This window comes from Falco rusticolus, chromosome 1 (genome assembly GCF_015220075.1).
Source record: "Falco rusticolus isolate bFalRus1 chromosome 1, bFalRus1.pri, whole genome shotgun sequence".
In the NCBI taxonomy this organism is placed as follows: Eukaryota; Metazoa; Chordata; class Aves; order Falconiformes; family Falconidae; genus Falco; species Falco rusticolus.
Genome location: NC_051187.1, coordinates 13,604,389 through 13,628,103, shown reverse-complemented (window position 1 = coordinate 13,628,103; position 23,715 = coordinate 13,604,389). Strand labels below are relative to the sequence as shown.

The following is a 23,715-nucleotide window of genomic DNA, read 5'->3' as shown; positions in this document are numbered from 1 at the left end:
GGCTGAGCCAGGACAAGGTGTGTGAAGGCACTTCTCTGCCCATGGGCAGGGACATCTAGGGAGCTTGTAGGGGAGGGAAAGGTTTCCCTGGCAAGATAATGGAAACGGGCACAGAGGTCTGGGGGGAGACCGTGGGGGCAGAGCCGTGCGGTGGTGGGGAGCAGGTGGGGGGAGGAGGCAAACCCAGCTGGGATGAGGGGAGGATGCAGACAAGGTCTCTGGATCAGCTGGCTGAAATGCGTCCATGGGGAATTACAGGCAGGTCTGAGCCTGTCAGATTACTAGAGCCTGGAAGGGGGGAGGCAGGTTGAGGCAGGTCTGGCAGGAGGCGGGATACAGGAGCTGGAGGGAAAGGGAGGAGCCAGGGGAAGACGGGTAAAGGTGGGAGGGAGGCACACAGAAAAATGGGGAGCACCCAGCCCTGGTGGTGATGGGGCCGGTGGGAGCAGGAAGACGGCTGGGAAAACCACGGGGTGGGAAGAGGCTTGGTCTATCACGCATCACACCCAGCATCACCTCACTGAGGTGCAGGGCCAGGGCAGCCAGGGCAGGAGCACCACGCACCAAAACCTATTAAGTGCTCAAGGGGTCACGGACAAGTTGCTGGGCTCCCCCCATCCAAAGGTCAAAGGAAAGCGCCCTCATTTGTTGCCTCTTAATTACATCTGATCCTGCCCTAATTCCTCCTAAAACCAGCCCTGAGAGCCTTCAGGTGGCTGCTGGGGAGAGGTGCCCGTCAGCTGGGGTGGCAGGCCAGCCAGGCAGAGGTGACAGCCCTGGCCCAAGTGGTACCTCCAGGAAGGATGTGAGGGGCTGGCGGCACTGCGTGGTGATGGAGGAAGCACCATGTGCACCACCGTCCTGCTCCTCGGCACGCTGGTCATGATTCTGCGGCGCCACTTCTTCAACAAAGTTGAACCGTATGTCCTCTCCTGTCCCCTTTGTATGTCCTCTCCTGTCCCCTTCCTGTCCCCTTGGGGCCCTGGGGCTGGGGAGAGGGAGGTGAGGGGTGGCCCTGGGGTGGAGGATCTTGCAATTCAATCTGAGACCCATCCTTAGAGAAATTTGTTTTCCTTCTGGTTTCAGTCCTCTGGGTGACACCAGGAGACATTCCCTTGTGCTGGGCTGAGGGGAGCCTTCTTTGTTGTCACCTCCTATCCGTTGTACCAGTGCTAGCAAGGTCTCCAGTCTTTCTGGTGTGAAGGGACAGGGATGAACTCCTGGGATGCTTTTGCACGCACCAATCAAGGTGTTTTCCGAATGGATCAGTCGAGCACCCTGCTATCCATCCAGGCAAGCAGCCTGGCTGCCTGTTTGTCTTCATGCCTTGACTGGGGAGGAGACTGAGCAGTGCTTTCGGCCATGGGGACATCACCAGGCTGCCAATGACACCCGGCAGCACCCAGCTGGCAAACCTTCATCTAGTGTAACACAACCCCAGGGAGGTCCCACCCCATCCCTGCGGTACTGGGAGGTTGGATGAGCACCTGGGTGTGGAGGATGCTTGAAAGCACCAGCTAAATGTTGGCTCTCAAAAGAGCCAGCAGCCACCACCCTGCAGCTGTGGCCCTGTGTGCTGTGCTCCATGCCCATGCACACGCTCGCACACACTCACACATGCCCTGGCTCTGAGACAACAGCAGGGAGCAGATGGGAAGGGACTTGCTGCAGTCCCGCGTCAAGGCAATGACAAAGCTGCAACCAGAGCACAGGGTCACCTCCTGCTTGGTGCATCCCTGCCGCGCCATGGGCACGGTGCCGGCAGCTGCAGCTTCCACTACCTGCAGCTCCCCATGTCTCTCGGGAGGGAGTTTTGTTCCCGTTCAGCACTTGCTTGGCTTCAGCTCGGGAGCAGCAATGCCATGCTCACAGTGGGGCTGAGCATCGCCCTCACTTGCTGTGCAGACGCCTGCTCCAACGCCAGGCTCAGCTCGAGGAGGTTTCTGTTGGAGATGCATAAATCTATTTACCAGTGGAGACTGGAGGCATCTGAAAGTGAGGAGGTCAAACTGGTGCTTAATGAGCCAATTAAGTCAGGGGAGGGAGAAACAAGACTGGAAGCAGGGAAGGCATCTCCTGGCCTGTGTGCCTCCGGCCCTCCCCTCCCCATGCTACCGGCAGCACTGTCTGAATTAGAGTCATTGAGTTACCTGAGCAAACACACGCTCGTGGCAGAGGTGGGGGCTGGCTCTGGGCAGGGGTATGGGGGTGGCTGGCAAAGCCAGCAGAGCTGGCAGCCTGCGGGTCCGGCTCTTGGGAAGCTGCAGGACGAGTGGGCAGCACTGCCTGCACACAGGGCAGGTACATGGCTGGAAGGACAGGTCCCCTGGAGTGATGGCACCGGTGCTGGCAGCGTGCAGGCAGCCTGGGGAGGCAGATCCAGCCGCAGCACAAGCCCTGTCCATGGGAGCAGGCACAAGCTGCCTTCAGGGTGGCCAGGGCAGGGGAGAGGGGACAGATTTGCATCTGGCTCGGCATCCTGTTAGGAGCAAGCAAAGCATGTGGGTGCAGGAGAAAGTGTCAGGGCTGCAGGATGGGTTTGTAGCTCAGCCACTGTGTCCTTGCCGTTAGGAAAAAGCAGTGGGAAAGCATAAAACCTTGCAGGAAGAGGTATGATGGAGCCTGGAGCTGAAAAAGCTGGGGCTGGGAAGGACACGGGGGCTGCCCTGGCTATCTCCATTCATGGCAGGATCAGCACCCCTTCCACCAGGTCTAAACTGGGGCCCTGCAGCCCGGTCAGACCTCACACCTGACTGCCATCAGCACCACCACCATCATCCATGTGTGGCCGGTGAGACAGCAGTGTAGTACAGGGAGGGAGCGTGCCTTGAGCTGGCACCAGCAGCTCAAGGCTGGGCTCAGCAAGAGGGGTCCCCAGCAGCACAAGGGGGACCCACAGCTGGATGGCCAGCAGAAGCCTCATCCAAGACCCACTGCAGCTTTCAGACAGGCACCTGATCTGGATGGGAAAACATCAGCCAACAGAGAAGCTGTACGTTGCTTGATTAGTTCTTTTGGTGATTAATTGCTCTCACCATTAAAGACCAGTGGCTATTAACAGGTTTTCTACTTGTTCTATTTTGGACATTAATCTACTTACCTTGCTTTGCACTGGCATAAATCAGAGCAGTTTCACTGACAGCTTTATACCATGAGAGCATTTGTCTCCATCCTTTCCTACTTTGGAAAAAGAAGCAGCAGAAGCAAGAGAAAGAAGTACTGCTGGCCAGGGACTGGGAGAAGTGGTAGAGGTGACCGAGGCAGACTGGACCAAGGTCTCAGATGGGCGTTTTGATCCAACTGGATTTTGGTGAGTTAGAGGACCAGGCTCAGGCTGGGCAGGCACCAGGATCCCATACAGCTACAAAGATGAGGATTTTCCATAAGTGCACGGATCTGGATGACCCCTGGATTAAAGACATGCCTGAAAAACAGCACACAAGAAAAAGACAGAGGCCCACACGTTCCATGGGATAAAGCTGCCTCAGTGCAGGAACATCCCTCTGCTCTGACGTCCCCATGTGCGAAGCAGGGCATGTGTCCTGGGCAAAGGACACAAATGAACAGCACAGGCAAGATCAGATTATGTGAAATCCCCTGCTCACTTGACCTCCTTCACGTCCCATCTTCTATTTATATGCCTTGGGGCTGCCAGGGACAGTGTGGGTTGTCCTTGGCCCCCATTTGCAGGGCTGGGGGGCTCAGCCGTGGGTCCGTGGGGTTAGGGTTCACCCCTGAAGCTGGCTGCCACCATCTCAAAAGGACAGGTTTGCAGGGTTTCCTCCTAACAGCCCGACTGTGGGGTCTGCTATCCCCTTCCTCGCTGGAGGTGAAAAGCAAACTAAAATGCTGCTCTGGACTAGCCTCCCCATCAAGGGACAGGAAGGTCAAGGGGGCTCCTTGGGCTTCGGTGCTTGTGTTTCCTCCACAAGCAGTGATTTATTCTTTGTTTTATGCAATACTTAATGAGAAGGTCCTGGCTGGGGGCCAGAGCTGGTTACAGATGTCTGCTCTGTTTGCCTTTCTCATGTTCTTCCCCTCTGGTGGCTTCCCAGAGGGAGCTGCTCACCGCCTGCCCCTGAGCAGCATGGGGCTTTGGGGAGGTAGAGGTGCTGCTGACCCGGAGCCCAGGGTCTGGTCTCAGTGCTGGTCCAGCACGGGGGGACACAGGGCAGGGAGCACCCAAGGGAGTACAGAAGTACCCAAAGGAGTCTGCCGAGTGGAGAGCTCTTGGAGAGGGGCAAGGCTGGACTGTGGCAAAGCAAAGTTTTGCCTTTACGGCTGCTTTACTCAGCCCCCTCACAACAGGCTGGACACGAATTCCCCGGCCCCCAGAGGGTTTTTTTCCTGGGACTGGGAGCCAGGGCCATGGAGAGAGGAAGCATTTTGTGCCTGTGCCGATCTCTCCCCTCACGAGGCCACCTTCATTACACCCCACACACCGTGCTGCAAGGTGAGAATGGACCCCCTATGCCTCAGGCTGGAGAAAACAGAGCCAGTAGCTTGGCGTCATCTGGATTTAACCTTCCAGCTTAGTCTCCTCTGGGAAGCAGGACATGACCTCTTCATTTCCACCACCCAGGCACGGCTGGCAGCCGGCAGCAGTGGCACACGGCTCTGCATCCCCAGGCTGGAGCAATCAGCGCGCAGCAGGCATGCACAGACAAGTGTCAGCTGAATTTCTGTATGACTTTAAATATATTAGCAAGACCACAAACACAGCTCCGGAGCACTGCAGGCACAGCTGAGCCAATAAATAACCCCCAAACCCACCAGCAAGAAAAGGACACCCCTCTTTCCACAGGAGATAAGGCTCAGTATCACTTTGCCCCTTATATCTGTATATCAGCTGAGCAGACTCACTCTCTAACTTCCTGCATTCCAGTACCAGAAGGGTCAATTCTGTGCCACTTCTGCGGAGTCATTATACTGTCGGTTATATAAATGTCTGGGCATGCACAAAAGGCAGTGCTGATACAGTGGCTCCGACACCAACTCTCTCCAACACCTGCTTTTCAGCTGGAGAGAGAGCTGAGCACAAGAACATCTCGAGAGCTGTCACACAGAAGGCTGCTGTCTTTCAAGCTGAATGGAGGTCTAAATAGCTCTCACTTCTCCTTTAGAATCTCATTTCTAAATGCAATTAATACTGGCACATGCATAATGAGAGACTGACGAGTGAATACAGACTCCGGCAATAAAGAAACCAGCCCCAAGTGCTATGTAAATATTACAAATCCTCACTAGAAGCTGACCCAGGGAAGACAGCTTTCTGACAATTAAACCCAAGTGACAATATGACTGGATTCCTACATCTGTCACAATACTACCTACTGATACATAATGAGCTACGTTAAAAGAACTAGCTCTTGCTGCTCTTCAATGCAGATAAAATGTCTATTTGTAGAATGTAATTAATCTCTTCTTCAAAATCAGGAACCTTAGTGTCCTTGGTAACAACATGCCAGTGACTCAGAGAATGTCTCTGGATTTTTCTTCTGATTTTTCAGCGAGTTATTGAAAGTGACCCCGAATTCTAGCACTGAAAAGGAGCTGTGTTTCAGAAGTAGAAAAGCCAGCTGGGTATCTGGAGGTGGGGATGTGTTTTACCAACCTCTCTGGTCTCTGCAGGGCTCCTTCGGCAGCTTAAGGAGGTTCCTGGACTTGTTTCAGCCACGTTCCCTAGGATGTGACAAGCTCTGTCCTGAGACCTGGTCCCCAACCTGTAGAGCATAAATTCCCTTTTACCAGCAAGTGTAACCAGGCAGAGAATAATGCTGAAAGCAGAGCAAGGGCAAGAATCACAGGATGAAGCTGCTCCCTCTTTTGCTTGGTTTCCACAGGCAGTAAGCGCTGTGTGCGACAGCTCTGTGTGTACATGCACACACACACGTGGCTGCTCCCCCAGATGGCTTTCGAGCCTGCTGACTTATTTCAGCCAAGTTTGGCAGGGGATAGAGGTTCAAAGACATCCAGTCCCAGGTAGCGAAGATGCAAAGCCATGAGCACTGACGTGGCAGAGGGATGCAGAGAAGTATTGCTGGCAGAGCCCCTGGTCTCTTTGTGGGCTGCACTTGGGCATCACCTGATCTTCCAGCCACCCTGCTCTGGGCTGGCTGAGATTCATGCCGAAAAGGCAAAGCTGGGCTACTCAAAAGCACCAAGGGGCCATATCTGCTTCCTATGAATTTCAGTGGGAAGCCACTGCTGCTGAATGTTGCTCACTGACCCAGTTCCAAAGCCCAGAGGAAAGATGGGCCATGATAAAGGGACAGCTGGCTGGAGAGAGTGGGTGATGGAGGACTTGCATGATTTATTTATTTCCTGCAAAAAAAATTAAAAAAGAATTGCTGGATAAAATAAGCCTATTCCAGGCTAAACTGTGCTGCATCAACTCCTCATGGGACTTGAGCTGAGGTGCTTGCCTCCCCTATAAGGGACATTCACCCCTGCCTGCTGCACGCTGCTTTGCAGAGCAGGCGGGACATGAGGAAAAGAAGGTTTCTGTTCATGCAATGCAAAGCCGCCTTTTCTTGGAGTAAATTATCGCTTTCGTTTAGATAGGGCTGCAATCGGCACTGCTGCTCACAGCTCACCCCATCTCCTCTGTCCCCAGGCATCCCGAGGGAGAGGAAGAGACCAGGAGAGAGGCTGGCTCAGACCCTCATGCCACGTAGCACCACTTTGGAATAAAAGTCAGGTGGGATGTAGCAGTTATCTGGGATAGATGCAGCTTTGGGGTAATTGTGGAAAGCGCTAGCTTGGGGTAAAAAGCCTGGTCTTTGCCTTTCTGTCCTGCTCACAGATCCCTCAGGCATTTTAATGATGATTTGTTTCTGTTTCACCTAGAGGTTATAGGTGTGTCTGCTTACTGGTAAGGCTGTAAAGATTCTGGAAAAGTGTCTCACTGAGGGACGGAAATCAGAGCCTGAAACGGCCAGATTGGAAAGGAAAAGCCCCTTTTCCCATCACTTTCAATAGCAGCTCAGTTCCCAGGTGAGGGCACATCCAGCCCTTCCTCTGTGGCCTCCTGCCCACTGCCTAGATGCCAGGAGCATCTCACAGCGACAGAAAAGGCAGCAAAGCCAGTGGTGGTCCAGCCATAGTGGGGATGAAGTGCATGTGATGTGGGGATTGGGGACTGCTCTTGCTTTGTGTGTGGCACAGTGGCCCCAGGGAGTGAGGACTGGCTCCAGTCTGTGCTTCTGCAGCTCCCAGCAAAGGCAGGGCACTCACACCACTGTCTTGGCCCTGGAAAGAAACCTTTGGTGTCGAGGGTGAGGGGACACTGGCCTGGGCTGGGGCATGTGCGTGGGGTCTGGGGGGCAACTGAGAGCAGGGCTGTCTTTCCTAATCCCCCCCAGGCTACAAGGCACTGCTGAATGCCCTTGGGCATCTCAAGGACTCACCTTGCCCTGCCTCCCTTCGGCAGATGTCCCAAGGCTCATAACATTGTTCTGGCTCTCATCAAACTATTAACCATGTCTCCTTCTCCTCCTGCAGCTTCACCGTACTCTGCAGCCAACACCCAGCACACCCAGCACATCCCGGCCTCGGCACATGCCGAAAGCCCCAGTAAAACAACCCACAAGACCAGCCTGCATGCCGACGAACCCACATCACCCCTGATCCCCTCCCACAGGTCAGAGAGGACTAGGCACGGGGTTAAATGCTGCTGCAGAAAAGAAATTTGCCTGTCTTGAAGGCTGAGCCCTGGGGGGTGGCCAGCAGCCCCACAGCAATGCCCTCTGCAAGCCACAATGCAGCCTGCAGGCACGGGGCTATCAGGCGTCCTGCTCTGGGCAGTGGGGTTTGCACAGGCGCTGCAGCTTTCCTGCCTATATAAATACGTTAATAAAAGATCAGTTTGCAGACGCAGCTTGCTGTAGATGACAGCATTAGAGGCGCATCTGTTTCTACTAAGCACCAGTCTCGTGCTGGGTTTATTTGGTCTGTTTGTGGCGGGGAAGAGTTGCTTTCAGCATTCAGAGATGTCTCGTGTCTGGGAGAAGCGGGGGGGGGGGGGGGCGGGGGGGTGTGTGAATATATTTTTGGCTCTATTTAGCCACAAACATTCGGGTGTAGAATAAAGAAAAATATTCCTGTTTTCTGTTTGCTGCCAAACTGAGGCAGATGATTTCTTGTGCAAGCCTTCATTTGTTTGAGAACTCTGTGTCCTGTTGGAAAAATAAATGTTCTGATGGGAAAAGTCTATCCGTGTGTATTGATCAGTCATTGTGACCAGTGGACCTGCAAACATCAGCTTCAACACAACTGAAAAAGCAGTTCCCAACGCTTTTGCCAATACATACAAGGCAGAAGGAGACAGGTCTTTGCTTTTTTGGTGAGTAAAGTAGTCACACAACAGAATCCTTTCTGCAGGCACAGTTGCACTGACCTCACCACAGCTGGCATGAATTTCCAGTGCCAAACACCCACCCTTTGCACCCAGAGCAGGCAGTGTGGTCCTTCCTGAGAGCCAGCCACCGCTGGCAGCCACGAGCCGGACCCAGCAATGGGGAAAGGACAGCGGATGATCAGCAATGGTGGGGAAGAAGCCTGGGATGCTCCCAGGTGATGGCAACACCTTCTCCCCATGCTGGGACTGTAGGGTCACCTCCCCTCCACCACGGTAAAGCCAGACATATGGACAAGAGCTCCCAGTGGCTTGGTTCTCCACAGTGAGAATTTCACAAATGTCTATAGAATTTTCCTAATAGATTTTTATCCCCCTGAAGCTTTTTAATTAAGCCTTTACAACCTCAACTCACTTTATACATTTTTTTTTCTTTTTTTTGTAAAGGAAATATTATGACCAGGAAGAATAAAACTGCTGTTTTACCTAGAGGTGCCTTCATTTTATAGCAGATTAAAAGCAAGGTGGAGAGTCAATAACGCCAGGAAGAGGTGGTCAGGGGATGAATGCAAGGTACATGAGCTGAAGGCAGCACAGAAGAGATTGGAGGCTGGAAAGACAAAGGCTTATCAGGACTGAAGCCTCAAAAGCAGAATCAGCTCCTCAGATGATATAAATCACCTGGACTCCCCTGACATGCTGGTATTGCTGTAGCATGGCTTTTTGGTATTGATTTAAGGGAAAATAAAGGTCAGGGGCTTAGCTGCAGAGGCAGCATCAGGGCTGAGGCTGTTCAGCTCTGGGTGGGTAGTGATGAGCAACCAGGTGAATCTGCAAGAATATGCTGGAGCTATGATAGCCCCAAAGAGTAGGAGCAAAACCCAGTGTAACCTGCTGAGGGCAGCTGACTGGAGCCCAAATTTGCAGGAGCAGCCCAAGCACAGTAATCCTGGGCTTAGGGAAAATCCAGATTTCAGCCTGGACCTTATTGTCAGTAACTCTGACCTTTCTCCCTATCTGGACTAGCACACAAAAAAATCCCAGAAAGGGCAACGTGGAGCTGTCTGGAAATGGCACCTGCAAATGTCACGGTTCTGCCAGGAACAGGGTCACTGCATGGCAAACCTGGGTGTGCAAACATCGCTTGCTAAACTGACTGCACGGGGGCATTGCAGATTTGGGGGTAAAGGTTCCTGAGCCACAGAAAGGCCAGCTCTCCGCCTGGGGACTTCTGAGAGGGTGGATTTCATGAGAAATGTTCTTTATTTACACAATCAGCCGCAGCCAGCAGCTGAGCTAAGAGCGAGTGAGACTGCCTGTAATGAGCGGCTGCGCAAGGGTTGCTGGCCGCAATGAGGTGTTTGCTGTCTGCACCAAGATTTGTGATGGTCCCGGAAGGCCCTCGGTGGGTGGGAGTGGGAATTCATTTAACCTCGTTAACTGAGTCCACTCTGCTGGCCAAAACCACCCTCTGCTTTATGAGAAACACAGAATCGGTAGCGACAGCCCTCATGGGCCAGGTACAGTGTCACCAGCAGTTCTCCAAGGGATGGGATGGTCGCCTCAGGGCCAGGAGGCTGAAGGACATGGTCCCACCACCACGGATCTCACTGTCACAGTCCTGCTGAGGAGATGCTGTTTGTTTGAGGAGAAAGGAAAGATTGTGACACCTCTACTCGTCTTCTTTCCATCTGTGTCCCCACTAAAATACACTTTGGGAAAAACTTAGAGGGAAATGAAATGGGGGAAATGAAATGGTGAGTGGGCTACACCCAACTGGGGGGTGGTGCAGCTGGTGTGGGACCAGCAGTCCCATGCAGCCTGGAGGAGGGGGTGAAGCTGTGGGGCCTTGCTGGGCCCAGCTCCCCAGGGTTTATCTGACTGTTTTCATCATTTCTATGTGAGAAGGGAAAGGGACCACACAGCAACAGAAAGTCCTGGAAATCTGCAAGGGAGACTGTTCCCAGCATCCTCCCCTCCACCGTCACCCCTGTATACAATTGGCTATGGAAGATGTATGGCTTTGTATAGCCTCCAACTTGGTGAGATAACACCTCACAATAAAATTCCTAATTATAGACAGCAAATGCACTGTCCCAGCTCTAACCCTCCTGTCTCAGTTGCATACATGGTCACTCCAACAGAGCAAGTGGACCAGGGCTGTGGTCACCCCATCTTGACTGGCCTATCTGCTCCTTCCCCTCCATATCAGACACTGCTGCCTGTCCTCTGCTCCCACTTCTGAGGCATCCTAAAGGCTGCTTGTGCCCTATAACTTTTTCTTTTCTCAAAAAACAAAAAAAACCAAACAAAAAAAATCATCAAAAAATACAGCAGAAGAGAGGGGAGGAAATTGCTTCAAGTTTCTTAACTATCTCATGGAACAAAAATGCTTCTTAAGGCTGCTCAGGGAAAGAGAGGGTCAAAAGTCCCTCGTTAACACTGATTTACTGAGAGGGCTGGGAAGTGGAAGAGGGAGACAATCCAGCTGCCTGTCTCAGTGCACCAGGAGCCTGGTCTTGGATCCAGGCTGGGATGTGAGGGCTGGTCCCCCCAGCATGAGATCGGGGTGGTGCAGTGGGGAAGGTGCACCCACAGAAGGTGCAGTGGGGTGCAGGCTGCTGGGCTGCCTGCATGCCAGAGCAGACCTACACTAACACAGCAGAGGCAGGGCAGAACTCTCTTGGCCCTTAGTAGCAGTTTGGAAATTCAGTGACTTTCTGAAGAAAAAAGCAGAAGTTGAGTCCATTCAACCCAATTAAAACTCCAGAGGAAGTGCAGAGAGGCAGGATGTAATTACCCGTGCTGGAATCCCAATTCAGAACAGGAGGCAGAGCTCTCCGGATCAAATTAATCCCTGGTGTAACTCTGCTGAAGTTACACCAGAGCTATAATTGGCCTGAAACATTTTAACTATCTCATTTAATGTTATTCATGCTCTGCTGGAGATGAGAATGTTTATCGTAAATGAGAGACTCTAATGCTCCATAGCAGTAATAGAGTGTGAGGCTTATGCGGTTTCTCATTTACAAGGATGCTGGGGAGGCCAGATTGTCACGGAAGATGTGGCAGATCTGGACTCCCCACGTCTTTAACTATTTCCATGGCTCCTGTGATGGCTGGTTGTCCTGTTGTCCTTCCTCCAGTGTGTCCACCCTCCCTATGCCCAGGCTGCTTTTCCATTTCTTAGAGATGTTGGGGGCTTGTACCCCAGGCCCAGCCAGGGGCAGAAGTAGGAGGACATAAAGTGGTAGAAAAGGGAATGGAAAACACTGAGAGAGGCCTTTCAACATTAAAGCTCCTATAAATCAGCAGAAGTGAGATTTCCCAGCAACAGACTTGCCTCCCCAGTGATGCTAAAAGGGATTTCCATTGATGAGAGCTGGCTCTGTGGCCTTTCTCTGAGTCATTCAAGGGAAACAGCCCCCCAGGCTCCTGCAAAAGGAGCAGGGTCAGTGCTGCAGGTAGCTCAGCAAGCACGTGGAGCACCGTGGTCCCTGCTGCCAGCCAGACACCCCCACGGACAGTGTTTCCAGCTGCCAGCCCTGGGTTATCCCCTAGGCTCAGAGGATAATCCCCCAGTCATTTGAGCTGCCACCTCAGAGGAAGCCTGAGCATGCTCCACACAGCCGGAGGCAACAAGGCACTGTCACCCACCATGGGGAACGTGTCCCAGGAATCATGATCCATCCCATTCCCCTTCCCGTGGTGATCCCATCAGCCAGCCTGAACACGCACCCTGTCGCTTGGAAAGCAAAGCCTGTGGGTCACATTCCTCCCTGCCATAGCTGTATTCTGGCTGGCAGGGATGCGGTTCGGCCCCGAACCTCTACTGTGTGCCCGGCATCCTCCCTGAGCCAGCCCTGGCAGGTACCGCTCACTGCAGGCTCTGCATCGGCATTTCCAGGCTTTTGGAGGACTGTGATTTCTATCATTAAATCAACCTTCCACTCCCTAGGCTGTTTTTAAGACAGACCCCTGGTCTTTTGCTCTGCTCTCTTGCCAGTAGAAACCACAGGAAAGGCAGATCTGTTTGTTCCAAAGCAATTTTTAATGCCCTGTAGCTTAGAGGTTTGAGCGTTACAATTCATTCTGGCTCCTCTCTATTCCTCAGAGGATATTAGATCCTGCTCTCGATACTTCCTCACTCTTTGTAGATGTTACCCTAGTTTTAATTTCCAGGGCTTCCAGACTGTTTTTAACAATGCTGAGCTTTCAAGTCGCTTTCTTCAAACTTTCTCCAGCCATGCTTTCCCAGAGCCTAAATAGCTTTGATTATTCCCAGATGTTTTTAGTTAGTTAACCCCAGAGTAGTATTGTGTAACGACTTGGAAAGATGACTGGTAGCAGGCATCCTGGATTCTCTTTCCTAGTTCACCAAATTACTTCCCAAGCAAAAACATCTAAGAGATTTATCCTACGGAAGAAACGCCATTAGCACCACATTATGTTGCTACAGAGAACAGGACTAGAGGCAGCTGAAATCCTCTTGCTGGTGAAGATAACCCCCTGAAAGCATAGGTCATTTTCTCCACCAAGTTCCTCCTTAGACTCTCTGGTGAGATTTCTAAGCAGGATGACACACTGGGGCAACAAGCCCACAAGGAAGCCTTTGGGCAGGCAGCACCTAATGGAAAAGACCTTGCTCACCTCCAGGCCAGGCTGGATTCAAGCTGTGGCCATCCCTACCCACCAGCCACCCAGTCAACAGCACAACAGCAACTCGGCTCTGCTCTGGGCCAAGTTTTCCTTGACCTTAGAGGATGTGTGTGTATATCCTGACAGGCCAAAGCATGGGGAATAAGGAGTTTTACACAACTAGCTGAGCTCCTAACAAACCTCTGCAGCCCTCCTGACTCCAGCAATCCTGCCACTCTCACGTTTAAGCCATTGCATTGCTAAACACATATAAAAAATATGCCTATTCCCACTAGCAGAGATTCAGGGTGTAGCTGAGCTGGCAGGAGATGCGATTCCTCTCAACCGTCCATAAATTTTCCTGAGATCACCCCAAATACCTCTTATTTCTTGGTGCCTCCACCCAGCCTGCTGGATCCTTCCTCTGCCATTTCTCAGCTCCAAAAAGCCCAAGGTTACTGGGATGGATGTGAATACATAACACAGCATCTCCCTCCCATATATGCGGAGGACCACGCCTGGGCAGGGCAAGGAGCAACAATGAAGGAGGAGGAAAACAAGATGGGAAAAGCAAAAAAAGCATCAAGAGAGAATATTCTTTTAGCAGATGGATAAGCTAAGCTAAAGGACAAACCAACCTGCCCCAACACATCCCTACAACAGCAGCAACCACCCAGCCGTGCCAGCTTGTACCAGCTACACCTGGGAAAGCAGGTGAGAGACAATCCAGCAGCAAATCCCCTGTACAGCCAAACTGACCTGCTGTATGAAGACTCTATCCCAAGGAAAACATCCATGCCTCTGCCTGAGACACAGAGCATCCCCAGCACCCAGCCCCACCACAGCAGGGTGCAGTTTAGTGCTGAGCAGATGTGCCTCGGGCCAGGTCTGTCTGAGCTGCACCCAGAGGTGCTCAGGAGAGTAGGGAGGAGGTTGAGGGAGGAGGATCAGAAAGCCAAGCTGTGAGTGAAGAGTGTCAGTGCTTGGAAAGTGCAACCAATTTGCTTTTAGAACAGCTCATGCCTCTCCAACAGTGCCTAGAATAACAAATTCTTTCCACCCTCCAAGCCTGAATGCTGGAGGAAGCTGCTGAGAAACTTAATTGATCAGCTGGATGCGTGCACAGGAAAAAATTGCCCAGCATCAAGGAAGTCACTGTCTTGACAGTTAATGCAGACACTGGTGGGAGATTAGAGAGACCAGCTGCAGTTTTTTTATCATACAACCCCCTCTTTTAGTCTGGGAACAAGGCAAGGTCTGTTTTCATGGGACAATGCATTTTGCAGTGGTGTCAAGGGGCTGGAGTATTAGGGCTGTGTCCACACTGTGCTCACCATGCTCCCAGGGCTTGCTGGGCAGGCATGGCCTGATACTCAGTCCTGGAATCTTCAGCTGATGAAGAGCAAGGAGGCAGGCTTTGAGCTGCCTGCACCTCTTACCCCACTCTTCAGCCCCAGAGGTCCTCTCAGCCCTGGCAGCCCCTGAGCAGCAGGAAGAGATGCCCTGAGAGCAACTTCATCATCCAGGGGGTAGTGTATGGAGCTGAGCACGTTGGAGGAGCCAAGTTTCCAGATGCCTCACAGCATCCTCCCAAAAAAAGAGGTGTCCAGCCTCCCTAGCCCCTGCAGGCCATCTCCCCCCCTCCCAGCCCCTGCCTAAGCTTTCAGCTTTGCTCTCAGCATCTCCAGCTCTGCCCTGCCTGTGAGAGGGTCACCGCCTGCAACTCTGTCACTGCACAGGATTGCTTTCCCTGTTTGGCAAAAGAAAACAAGAAGCCAAAGGCCTGCAGGGGCTGTGAACTTGCCTGTCATGTTCTCTGACAGTATCAAAACCTTTTGCTGCTTGTGTTTTTCCCAAGCTGTCACTGCTCATCACACCCCTAGTTTAAACCTCTGATCCTTAAAGCCTCCCTGAGCCCTCTGCAAAACAAATGGAGAGAGTGTGGTCTGTTCTCCAAGGGGATCAGACAATGTCAGAGCTCCCCAGAGCAGGTGCAGGCAGAGCCAAGCATGCATGCCTGTGCTGTGTGGCTGCCAGTGGTGGAGGCAGGCAGCCTGCTAACCCCCAGCTTCCTCCTGTCCCTCAAACTGCTCAGCTCCTGCTTTTGGGCTCAGGGGAGGATGAAAGGGAAAAGACTCAGCCCTCCTGTTTGCTCTCTGCTCAGCAAAACTGCTCTCCTGTCCCGTTTCCCCTATTACTGCTATTTGCTATTTGACCTGAGCAGCCCAGAGGAATTTTCGTCACGGTGCATTCCTAGCACAGCATCGGTTTTCTAGAGCAAAACGGGAACAGCTGCCAAGAAACAAATCTTCCCCTGATGCCAGGCACTTCTCATGGGTTGCACAAAACTTCTTGAAAGCCCAGGGGAAAAACCACCACAGCTCAGCTGCAGCAAAAACCATCCCACTCCAGCACATCCCCTCAGGGATTTTTGCAACGTGAGGGGGCTCAGACAGAGACTAATAAGCATCATGATAGCATCCATACGGTACCACTTTGAAAGCTTTAAGTGAAAGAGGAGCTAAAGGCAGAGGACTGTGAGAGAGAGTACACTCTGGCTGAACACCCTCAGCCCCAGCATTCAGGTCCAGCTGTGCCCAACATCCTCCTACCTGTCCAGGCTTGTGCCTATTGTAACTGAGCAGGACCCAGGCAGGTAGCTGGTGTCGATATGGGACACACCGAGTTCACATGTGGCTTGCTGTGAAAGAGCTTTTGAGGCTTGTCAGGGCTAAGTGAGGTTTGTCCCCAAGAGCTGTGAGAAAGCCTGGTGCTGACGCTCAGCCTTAATGAGGAGGGATGCACGGGGTGGGGGGGTGGATGTGGGCTGAGCTGGCCCTCAGATTTCAGGTGAGGTGTCTATGTCCGTGGGATTGCTGTGTGCTTGAACAGCAGAGCTGACAGATGTATGTAACACCTTTCCCCATGAAGGTTAGTACATTCCCCATGTATTAACCTGGTGTGGGACAGATCCTGCAACAGTCTCAGATTGCTGTGGCTCAGCGGGTTTTTGATGGAGGCTAAAGACTGATGTACAGAATCTCTAGTTACTGGGAGGAGTAAGGAGCAGAGCAGCTCAGGTAGCTGATGCAGTCAGCTCCAGCAGCGCTTCAGGGGAAGCAGCATTTCTTGGGAACAGGGAGATGGTCAGAGATTACCAAAGGGAATTGAGGAAAGACTTCCTGGAGGCCTGGGACCAGCTGAGACACACAAGCAGCCTCAGAACACATAATTTCTTGGTCCTTCCAGCTGAAGGAAAAACACTTGCTCTGTGTTTGTTCACATCTTGAATACAATAGATAGAATAAGGTCAGAAATATTAGTAACTCAGTTTCCTGGGGGGCTTACACCAGCTGACACCTGTTTTTTGTTGGTAACAGGTTCCACCCTCAGTCACAATGCAGAAGGCAGCCTTCAGATAATATCTAGTCAATGTGCTTTGTCTTGTTCACCCTGCTTGAGGCTGAGGTTCATCTTGAAAGTACCCATTGCAGCTAGTGCTCAGTAGTCTCAGTCTAATAGCAAAGGCCCTGATAGAGGTTCAACTTCACCTTCCCAGTGCTTCATTTTAGCAGGATATGCTGGAACAGGCTCAGTCAGTAGCAGTACCAGTTGATAACTGTTTCTCCAATTGTGAGGATTTTTAGGCCTGAAGCATGTAGAGTTCACAGCTAGGACAGATGTAGCATGATCTGCTAAAGCCTAAGGCAGTGACACCAGGTTCACCCTAGTTAAGATACTTTCAGGTTTTCTATGAAGGTAACATGAAGTTCATGTCGCAACATGCATCACGTCCTCAGTCACCGAGAGTCCCAGGAGATTGCCATGAATGCTGCAGAGTGACTACAGCTACTGACTGCAGGCAAGTCATGGCAGCACTTGAGCTTGTAAGTTAAGATGGCAGAAAAGCCTGATCTTTGAAAAAGCAAGAGTTCATTTGTGATCCAGGTTTTCAGGCCAGGTTTACACAGCAAGCCAGTCTCAGCAAGACTAGACTGCAGCTTCTCCTTCAGTTTCTTGCCTAGACCAGGCTGTTCTGTTATAACAACACAAGCAAAGTCCACTGTCACAAACACCATCTGCTGAAGAGGAGGAAGGTTTCACACTGTGTCAGTCTCTTTTATCTCAGTGTAGGTTCTGCATAGGAGCTGGATGAAGTTAGAAAAGCAAAGGAGACCCCAGCAACAGCTTTTCCTGGTGCTGTCTGTGGGCAGTTACTGATTTGACTGGAACAGGACTTCGGAGAGACAAGACAGCACATAAGCAGGCCAGTCCCTCACATCACTCTTCAAACTCTGGTTGAAAGTAGCATCAGGAGTTTCCCCCACCAAACTGCATGAAGCCCCAGGCAACACAAGCAGCTCTGCTCAAGAACCGGTCCAGCTGAGCTCAGTCTCTCTGCTTTGGATCAGGTCACTCCAGCAACAGCAGCAGCAGTAGCCAGGCTGGGCTAGCTGTATGAGGAACCTCTGCATACATGCATGCGTCTTCCCTCCCATGTCTGCACAGAGGTACAGCCACACACGTCTGCAGCAGCAAGGTCAGCTTCTTAAGGCACCCAACAGGTATTTGAGCTTCTCTGGAAACAGCATCTTCAGATCGCAGCTCAGTGCCATTGTCCAACCGAACAGCTGAGGCAAGACTGTAATTCTAGAGACTGCAGAACAAATACAGCAGATCAGAGCGCATTTCTGTAGCAATACATGTTGCACACACCAGTCAAGGCAACTCACAGCAGAAAACAGCTACCCCACTATGGGAGCTGAGGTGATATATACCCCACAACTCAGCGTGGGGCCAAGCAGGACAGGGCCAGAAGGAGTCCGGGGCAAACACAATACTGGGTAGGAGCACAAGCCCTTTCCCTGGTTGGGCAGAAGCCGAGCAGGTGGGACTGGGCAGAAACTAGTCCCAGCTGGGGGCCAGTGACCAGCTGAGACCTCAGGCAGGTTGGTGGGGAGCACAGCCCTTCTCTGCTCCCTAAGGACCTTGCTCTCATATGTTCTCCTCATGGGCGCATCCTCAATTTCCCATGCCAAAGTCTCCCCCATGCTGAGAAGAAAGCCCCCCTTTCCCTGAGATCCCACACAGATGATGGTCCTGCTCCAGGGCTTGGAATCTGGGACCCAGAATATCAGATCTTCATGAAGGCCGCAGAGCAGCCACCGATTACCAGCAGCCTGCAATACCCAGGGCTTTTCAGATCAAGTCCCTCTCAGCCTGGAGCCAACCCAGGATACAGCTCCAGCTCTTTAACAGCAAAAAGCTGAATTAAAGTCATGTTGTCAGCTGTGTATTCAAACAGGAATTACACAGAGTTTCTGCAGCGGTAAATGCACCAGGTGCAGGTGGTGCAACCAAGGCAGATGAGGAAGGAGGGGCAGTGGGCTGGGAAGTGGGAGCCCCCATCTCCTGAGAGGGGTGCTCAGGGGAAAAAGGGGCTCCTGATTCCCACCTTGCTCACCTGCAGGCACGGTACCCCAGCAGTCAGCCAGCTTGCAGCACCTTGCTCCTTTGAGCTCCCTGGCTCCTGCTGAGTTTTGATCACTGTGAACCTTTGATCTGGGAAAGAAAAACATTGTTGGGAGCACTCACAGCCACTGACTCCTAGCATAGATGCCCTGGCCCTCAACTGGGATCCTATGGCGTGAGATGCTGGCCAAACACAGACATCAAAGGTGGTGCCTGTGCCAAAACTGCAGCCTCTTGCAGGAAGATGTTAGGGAAGTGATTATGAATTTGCAGCCTCCCAAAGCATGTAGCAGCTGGATCCTCTGGATAAATAAAACCCTGCCAAAAATTAAGATCTGTTTCTGCAAAGCTGAAACAGCAAACTTGTTTGTCTTTCCTCCTTCCCCTCCCAACCACGTTGTTGTCTTAAACATTTACAGAGAGCTTTATATTGTTCAAATAATGACTGGGGGCATGGGGATGTTGCTTTTACATTTTTGCCAGCTGCTCCAAGTCGGCAGCACTTCACACACAACTTCTGGTAAATCAAGTGCTGTGGTTTGAAAGAGTACCAACCACACTGTCCTGGTTACCCCTGCCTCAGTTTGCCTGCCCCACAGCTGGTCTGGCAGAAGGAAACCCCACGACCCCCATAAGCCTCAGTCATGCCTCCACCAGCTGTCAGGGAAGGGGGTTACCCTGAGACCAGTGAACTGCAGCAGCTCCCTCTCCTCTGCAGGCTCTGCCATGTGTCTGTGCGGGAGGAGTGGTGGCAAGCACAGCCCCTAGTTTGCTAGATAAAGGGGTATACATGCAGCTGCCACCTCACAGCCCCCCGTCTAACTCCCTCAGCAGCACTCCCCAAGCTGCAGAGCTTGCACACCGGTGCTGGTGCACACATAGGTGCCGGGCAGCCATGGTGGGCCTTTCTCTCCCTGATGTAGTGAAGAGAGGTGGAGGAGGATGCTGCCACGGCTGAGTTCTCCCATCCTCGAGCACAAGTGCTACGGCAGATTAGCCATCTCCTGCGGTGCGTGTTCTCCCGCCCACCTCCTTCAGCAGCAAGGCTGCTCAAGATGACAGCTGAGGGAAGAAAGGAGAGCACTTGAAATATGCAGGGGGAGAGATGGCTGAAGACAGACCGACCTTTATGCAACAGCAGAAGCATTAGGTCAACAGCAAAGCAGCAGTACATGTGTTGGTAGTTAAATGAGAAAAAAAGGAACATGAGTCTCTCCCTCATGGGCAGGTCTCCAAGAATTTGGGGGCTGTGTTGGGCTGATTGAGTTTTATTTGCAACCTGGCAGAGGCTGGGGGGAAAGGGAGCGAGGAAGGCTGTCAAGGAGAGCTGGAGGCTTTTGTGCAGGATGTTTGGACTGAGTGAAATGACAGAGGAGTACGAGGCATGCTGTGAAAGCAGGATGTGGGATAGAGAGAATGTTTATACAGTCAGCCGTGGGCTAATCCATGGGAGGCTTTAGAGACCATAAAATCCATCTGCAAGTGGATAGATGACATTCTGTAGGAAACTAGTGGTTTAAAACAATGCTACCCTCACTCTTTGATCTCTTCAGAAGAGATCAGACTTGGGAACCTGAAGAGAAGGGAAGGTTAAGTAGATCCATAAGTTCTGCCTGCGCAGGCAGGGTGGGTAGAAAGGACCATTCATGGTCTCTTCCTGGACAAGAACTTGGGGCCATCAAAGAAAACTAACAGGAGCCAGACACAGAACAAACAAAAGGAAGCTGGTCCCTCTCACAGCATGGGCTGACCTGCCTAAGTCCTCCCCACAGGAGGGAACAGCTGTTACAGGTTCACAGGGGGACTGGGCAAGTTCATGGAAAAGAAATCTGAAATGGCCATTCCAGAGAAAACTCATTAGTGGAGCCACAGAACTGACATCTAGCTCTTGAAGTCTGCACCCCTCAAATGGCTGGTGGCTGGAAGGTACGGGGAGACATACCATATGTAATCACACGGCTCTTGCACTTTACTAGGCATCCACTTTGGACATGGAAAAATTACATTAGTCTGGATGGTCCTTGGTGTGATGCCCTGCAGCAGTGCTTCTTCAAGGAGATGTTACCCAGAAGCTGCCAGCAACAGATCTTCTTACAGACAGCAGGAGGAATAACTGCAGCCCTTTAACCAACTGCCCTCTGTAATCTAGTGAGGCCTCAGTTTACCTCTTTGGACCTGGTCAAATTAGGCGCGTGGCCTGCTTTCCCTGCATAAGAGCAAGAAAAATGACCTAACATGTCCTGAAATAATGTGACCTTTCATTATTTAAACATGCTCATTCCCACTAAGCAATGACAGTAGCAGAGATGCTATTCTCAAAAGTACCTCACATTATCTTCGTCCTCTGGTACAAAGAATGGGAAGCAAAAGGTAAGCTGGAGATATGGGATTTGCAATTCTCCATTTTCAGTCTTCAGTAGGAAGAAATGTTGGTGATTTGTATTGTGCTCTGATACAACCGCTTGACCTCCATGCGGCTCATGCTAATTACTTGCAAAAATATGCTTGTTTGCTCTGCACGTGCCTAGCATATTTCTTGTATCTAAGCTTGATAGATGAAACATTGCTTATATGACAGTGCAGACTGGGTTAACTGAATCAACGGCTGGTTGGCCGAGTAATTCAAGCAAACTGAAATAGTCTGTGATAAGACGGCCTGAGTAGTTCCTCATTAATATCGCCTAGATATTTTTATACCAGCTCACTCCCTTTCTGCTTACCATGCCTTTAATCTCGCAGGCTGACACAGAAAATAGAGAGGATCCATCTCTTTGCCCAAAGCAAGGCCAACTCTCCATTTCTTGTAGCTGCTTATCTAGCTTGGCCTTAAAGACCTTCTGTGATTGAAATCTTACTCCTGGTTTTACTAGCTTTACAGGGTTAATTTTTTCCTACTGTCTTTGAGTACATTTGTGTAGCTGTACACATCTTCCATCTCTGGATATGCTCTGAGAATACACATTCTAATTAAGCATATTCATCCATGAAGAAGCTAGATTCCTACTGCTATTGTTCAACAAGTGCATGTGTCTGGCCCCGGGATTTATCTATGCACTGCAATTGGAACAATTTGTTGTGTGCTCTCTGTTCTGATCAGCTCCTCCAAGGATGAAGCTGTGAACGCAATCTGGCTAGCGCAGACAAGATGGTCACTTTGCCTAGCTGGGACATCAGACCAAAAGTGATCAAATCAGGTTGTCTCCATTCCCCTGACACAACCTCCTCAAGCTCCGTTCCCTGTTGCACTTGAAGACAGTACCTTAAGGCTGGTTTCGTCGCACTGCCCAAAAGTCAGTTGAGGAAAGGGGGAAGAAGTGGGAGGAACAGCTGAGTGGCCGAAGTTGCCATTTCCTCTGCTGTTCAGCACTGGGGGGGGGGGGGGGGGGGGCGACAAAAAGGAACCTTTTCTGTTCACCTGCAGGAAGTCATATCATAGCCCCACCTGCAGATACCACCATGCTCCCAGAGAAGCCACCCCTTCATTCCACAGATATTCTGTAAAGGTAAGCTCTTGTTATTCAGTGTGCAAGATTCAGACTTTAGATAATTCCCAGTTACAGCCAAGAATTTCTGAGCCTGTTAAAATTCTATGTAAGCACACAGGACATGCTGAGGAGGAATGGGTTTAAGCATGCATTTAACATTAAACGGAGGCTTAAGAGCTTTGCTGTGGGGAGAAGGAAAGACATTTTGTTTGTAGTGTGCCTTGTCCTGTGTGGGAAGATGTTGCTTGTCTGCTACTGAGCTCCAAAAAGCCTTTCTGGTATTTCTTGGGACTGATTTGAAGCAGGCACCATGATCTGGGACCTCATGGCAGGCTTTTTTTAACACTACAGATCTTTTATCTCAGAAGTCTGGCACCTGAAATACCAGCAAGCAATCTCCAGCCATACCCCAAGGGACTGTTTTGTGCACTGCTGTGCACGCAGCAGAAACGTGCATTCTAGCTACCCCCTGCACTTCTGCATTTCCTTGTGCTTTGTATGCTCAAGCCATACAGGGGGGTGGTGCCTTTCAGATGTGGTTAGCAATGGTGAGGTAGCTTTCTAATGTGGTCAAATACCCTGGTTGCTTCCCCTGGCCACATGTCATAGACAATAACCACAGTAGGGTGTCTCTGAATGAACAGATGCTTTGTTTCTCCAGGTTTGGTGGAACCCTGTCTGCAGGGTGGGGCAAGGACAGGCAGAGGGGACAATCAAGAGGAAATCAAATGGCTGTCAGTAAGCACGGTTTGTTTCTCCCTGGTGGGACTTACAGGCAGCCAAGAGGGGAAATGGGTGGGAAATTGGGAGGAGACCTTATCTTCCACTCTGAGTGTGAGATCAAAGCCTAGCTGAAGTGGGAGAAGTTCTGCCATTGATTTCTGTTTTTCTTTCCGCTTTTCCCTTCTGTGTCACATATTCTGCCCATTCTCCTGTTATCTGTGCTAGGAATAACCAAATACCCTACAGCTGAGCTCAAACTTCTTTGTAGAGGGTAACGAACGCTATGGCTTGGCAGGACAGATACTGAAGTGCCTTGAGAAAGCAGAAAGGTGGGGGCTTGATGTAGCATGTAATTTGCTGGAGGAAGCAATTGCTTCCAGATCCTCTGCTGGGAAGTTGAGAGCAGCCCCAAGATGTTATGTTCACATATGGAAAATCTCCGTGCCCTTTTAATAGCTTTCCTTACTTGCTCAACCTTTCAAAGACTGAAGCAAGAAAATACCGTAACTGATGGAGAAAAATCTATCAAAATTATGTCCAAATTACCTTTGGGAGCAGCATAACAACTACGTGAGGAGGAAGAATACATTCAGCCAGGACTGTTCAGACCAGCCTGCAACTTCCTTCGCATCTCCAGGAGGGTTCACAGCTTCTTCAGAAGAGCCACCATGTCGTGCTGACCTCTGGGAGGCTTTGCCTTGCACTGCAGCTCCCGGGTGAGGGTTGCACGCTGAAGATGTGTGTGGCATGGACGCCCTCTAAAGGGAAGAGCTGAGAAACTTTGATTAACTCACACAGGCGAAGCTGCAGAGATTTAGGAAGAACGTGGGCATGGATGAGGCGATGACCTTCATCCAGAGTCTCTGTTCTGCCTCTAAAATATGCTTGGAAAAATTATCTGTTCACTGAAACCATGAGTAATTACAGCCAGCCTACTGCACACGTAGCTCATGCCCTTCCTCTGAGCTTTTAATTGTCAAGTCAGTTCATTACTTGGTACCTGTCTAAGCTTATCCATTTATAGGCACAAGCAAACAGTTA

The 23,715-nt window shown here is 51.2% G+C and overlaps 1 protein-coding gene and 2 long non-coding RNA genes across 3 annotated transcripts in view; 1 reads left to right on the top strand and 2 right to left on the bottom strand.

The window, feature by feature from the left end:
- The window catches only part of CYGB (cytoglobin), a 34,873-nt gene extending 28,263 nt beyond the window's left edge, over positions 1-6,610 (bottom strand). Inside the window, exon 1 of the mRNA XM_037410791.1 lies at positions 5,615-6,610. Coding sequence (XP_037266688.1) covers positions 5,615-5,734 — 120 coding nt within the window. The 5' untranslated portion in view covers positions 5,735-6,610. The remainder of the gene's footprint in view (positions 1-5,614) is intronic.
- On the top strand, positions 684-10,031 carry LOC119158640. The gene is made up of 4 exons (XR_005107927.1): positions 684-920; positions 6,617-6,700; positions 7,504-8,344; positions 8,804-10,031. It is a non-coding gene; the product is annotated as an uncharacterized LOC119158640 (long non-coding RNA).
- Positions 7,599-22,223, bottom strand: LOC119158662. The gene is made up of 4 exons (XR_005107945.1): positions 22,208-22,223; positions 14,795-14,798; positions 14,434-14,437; positions 7,599-13,432 (listed from the first exon to the last, which is right to left on the bottom strand). It is a non-coding gene; the product is annotated as an uncharacterized LOC119158662 (long non-coding RNA).
- Between the last annotated feature and the right edge of the window lie 1,492 nt (positions 22,224-23,715).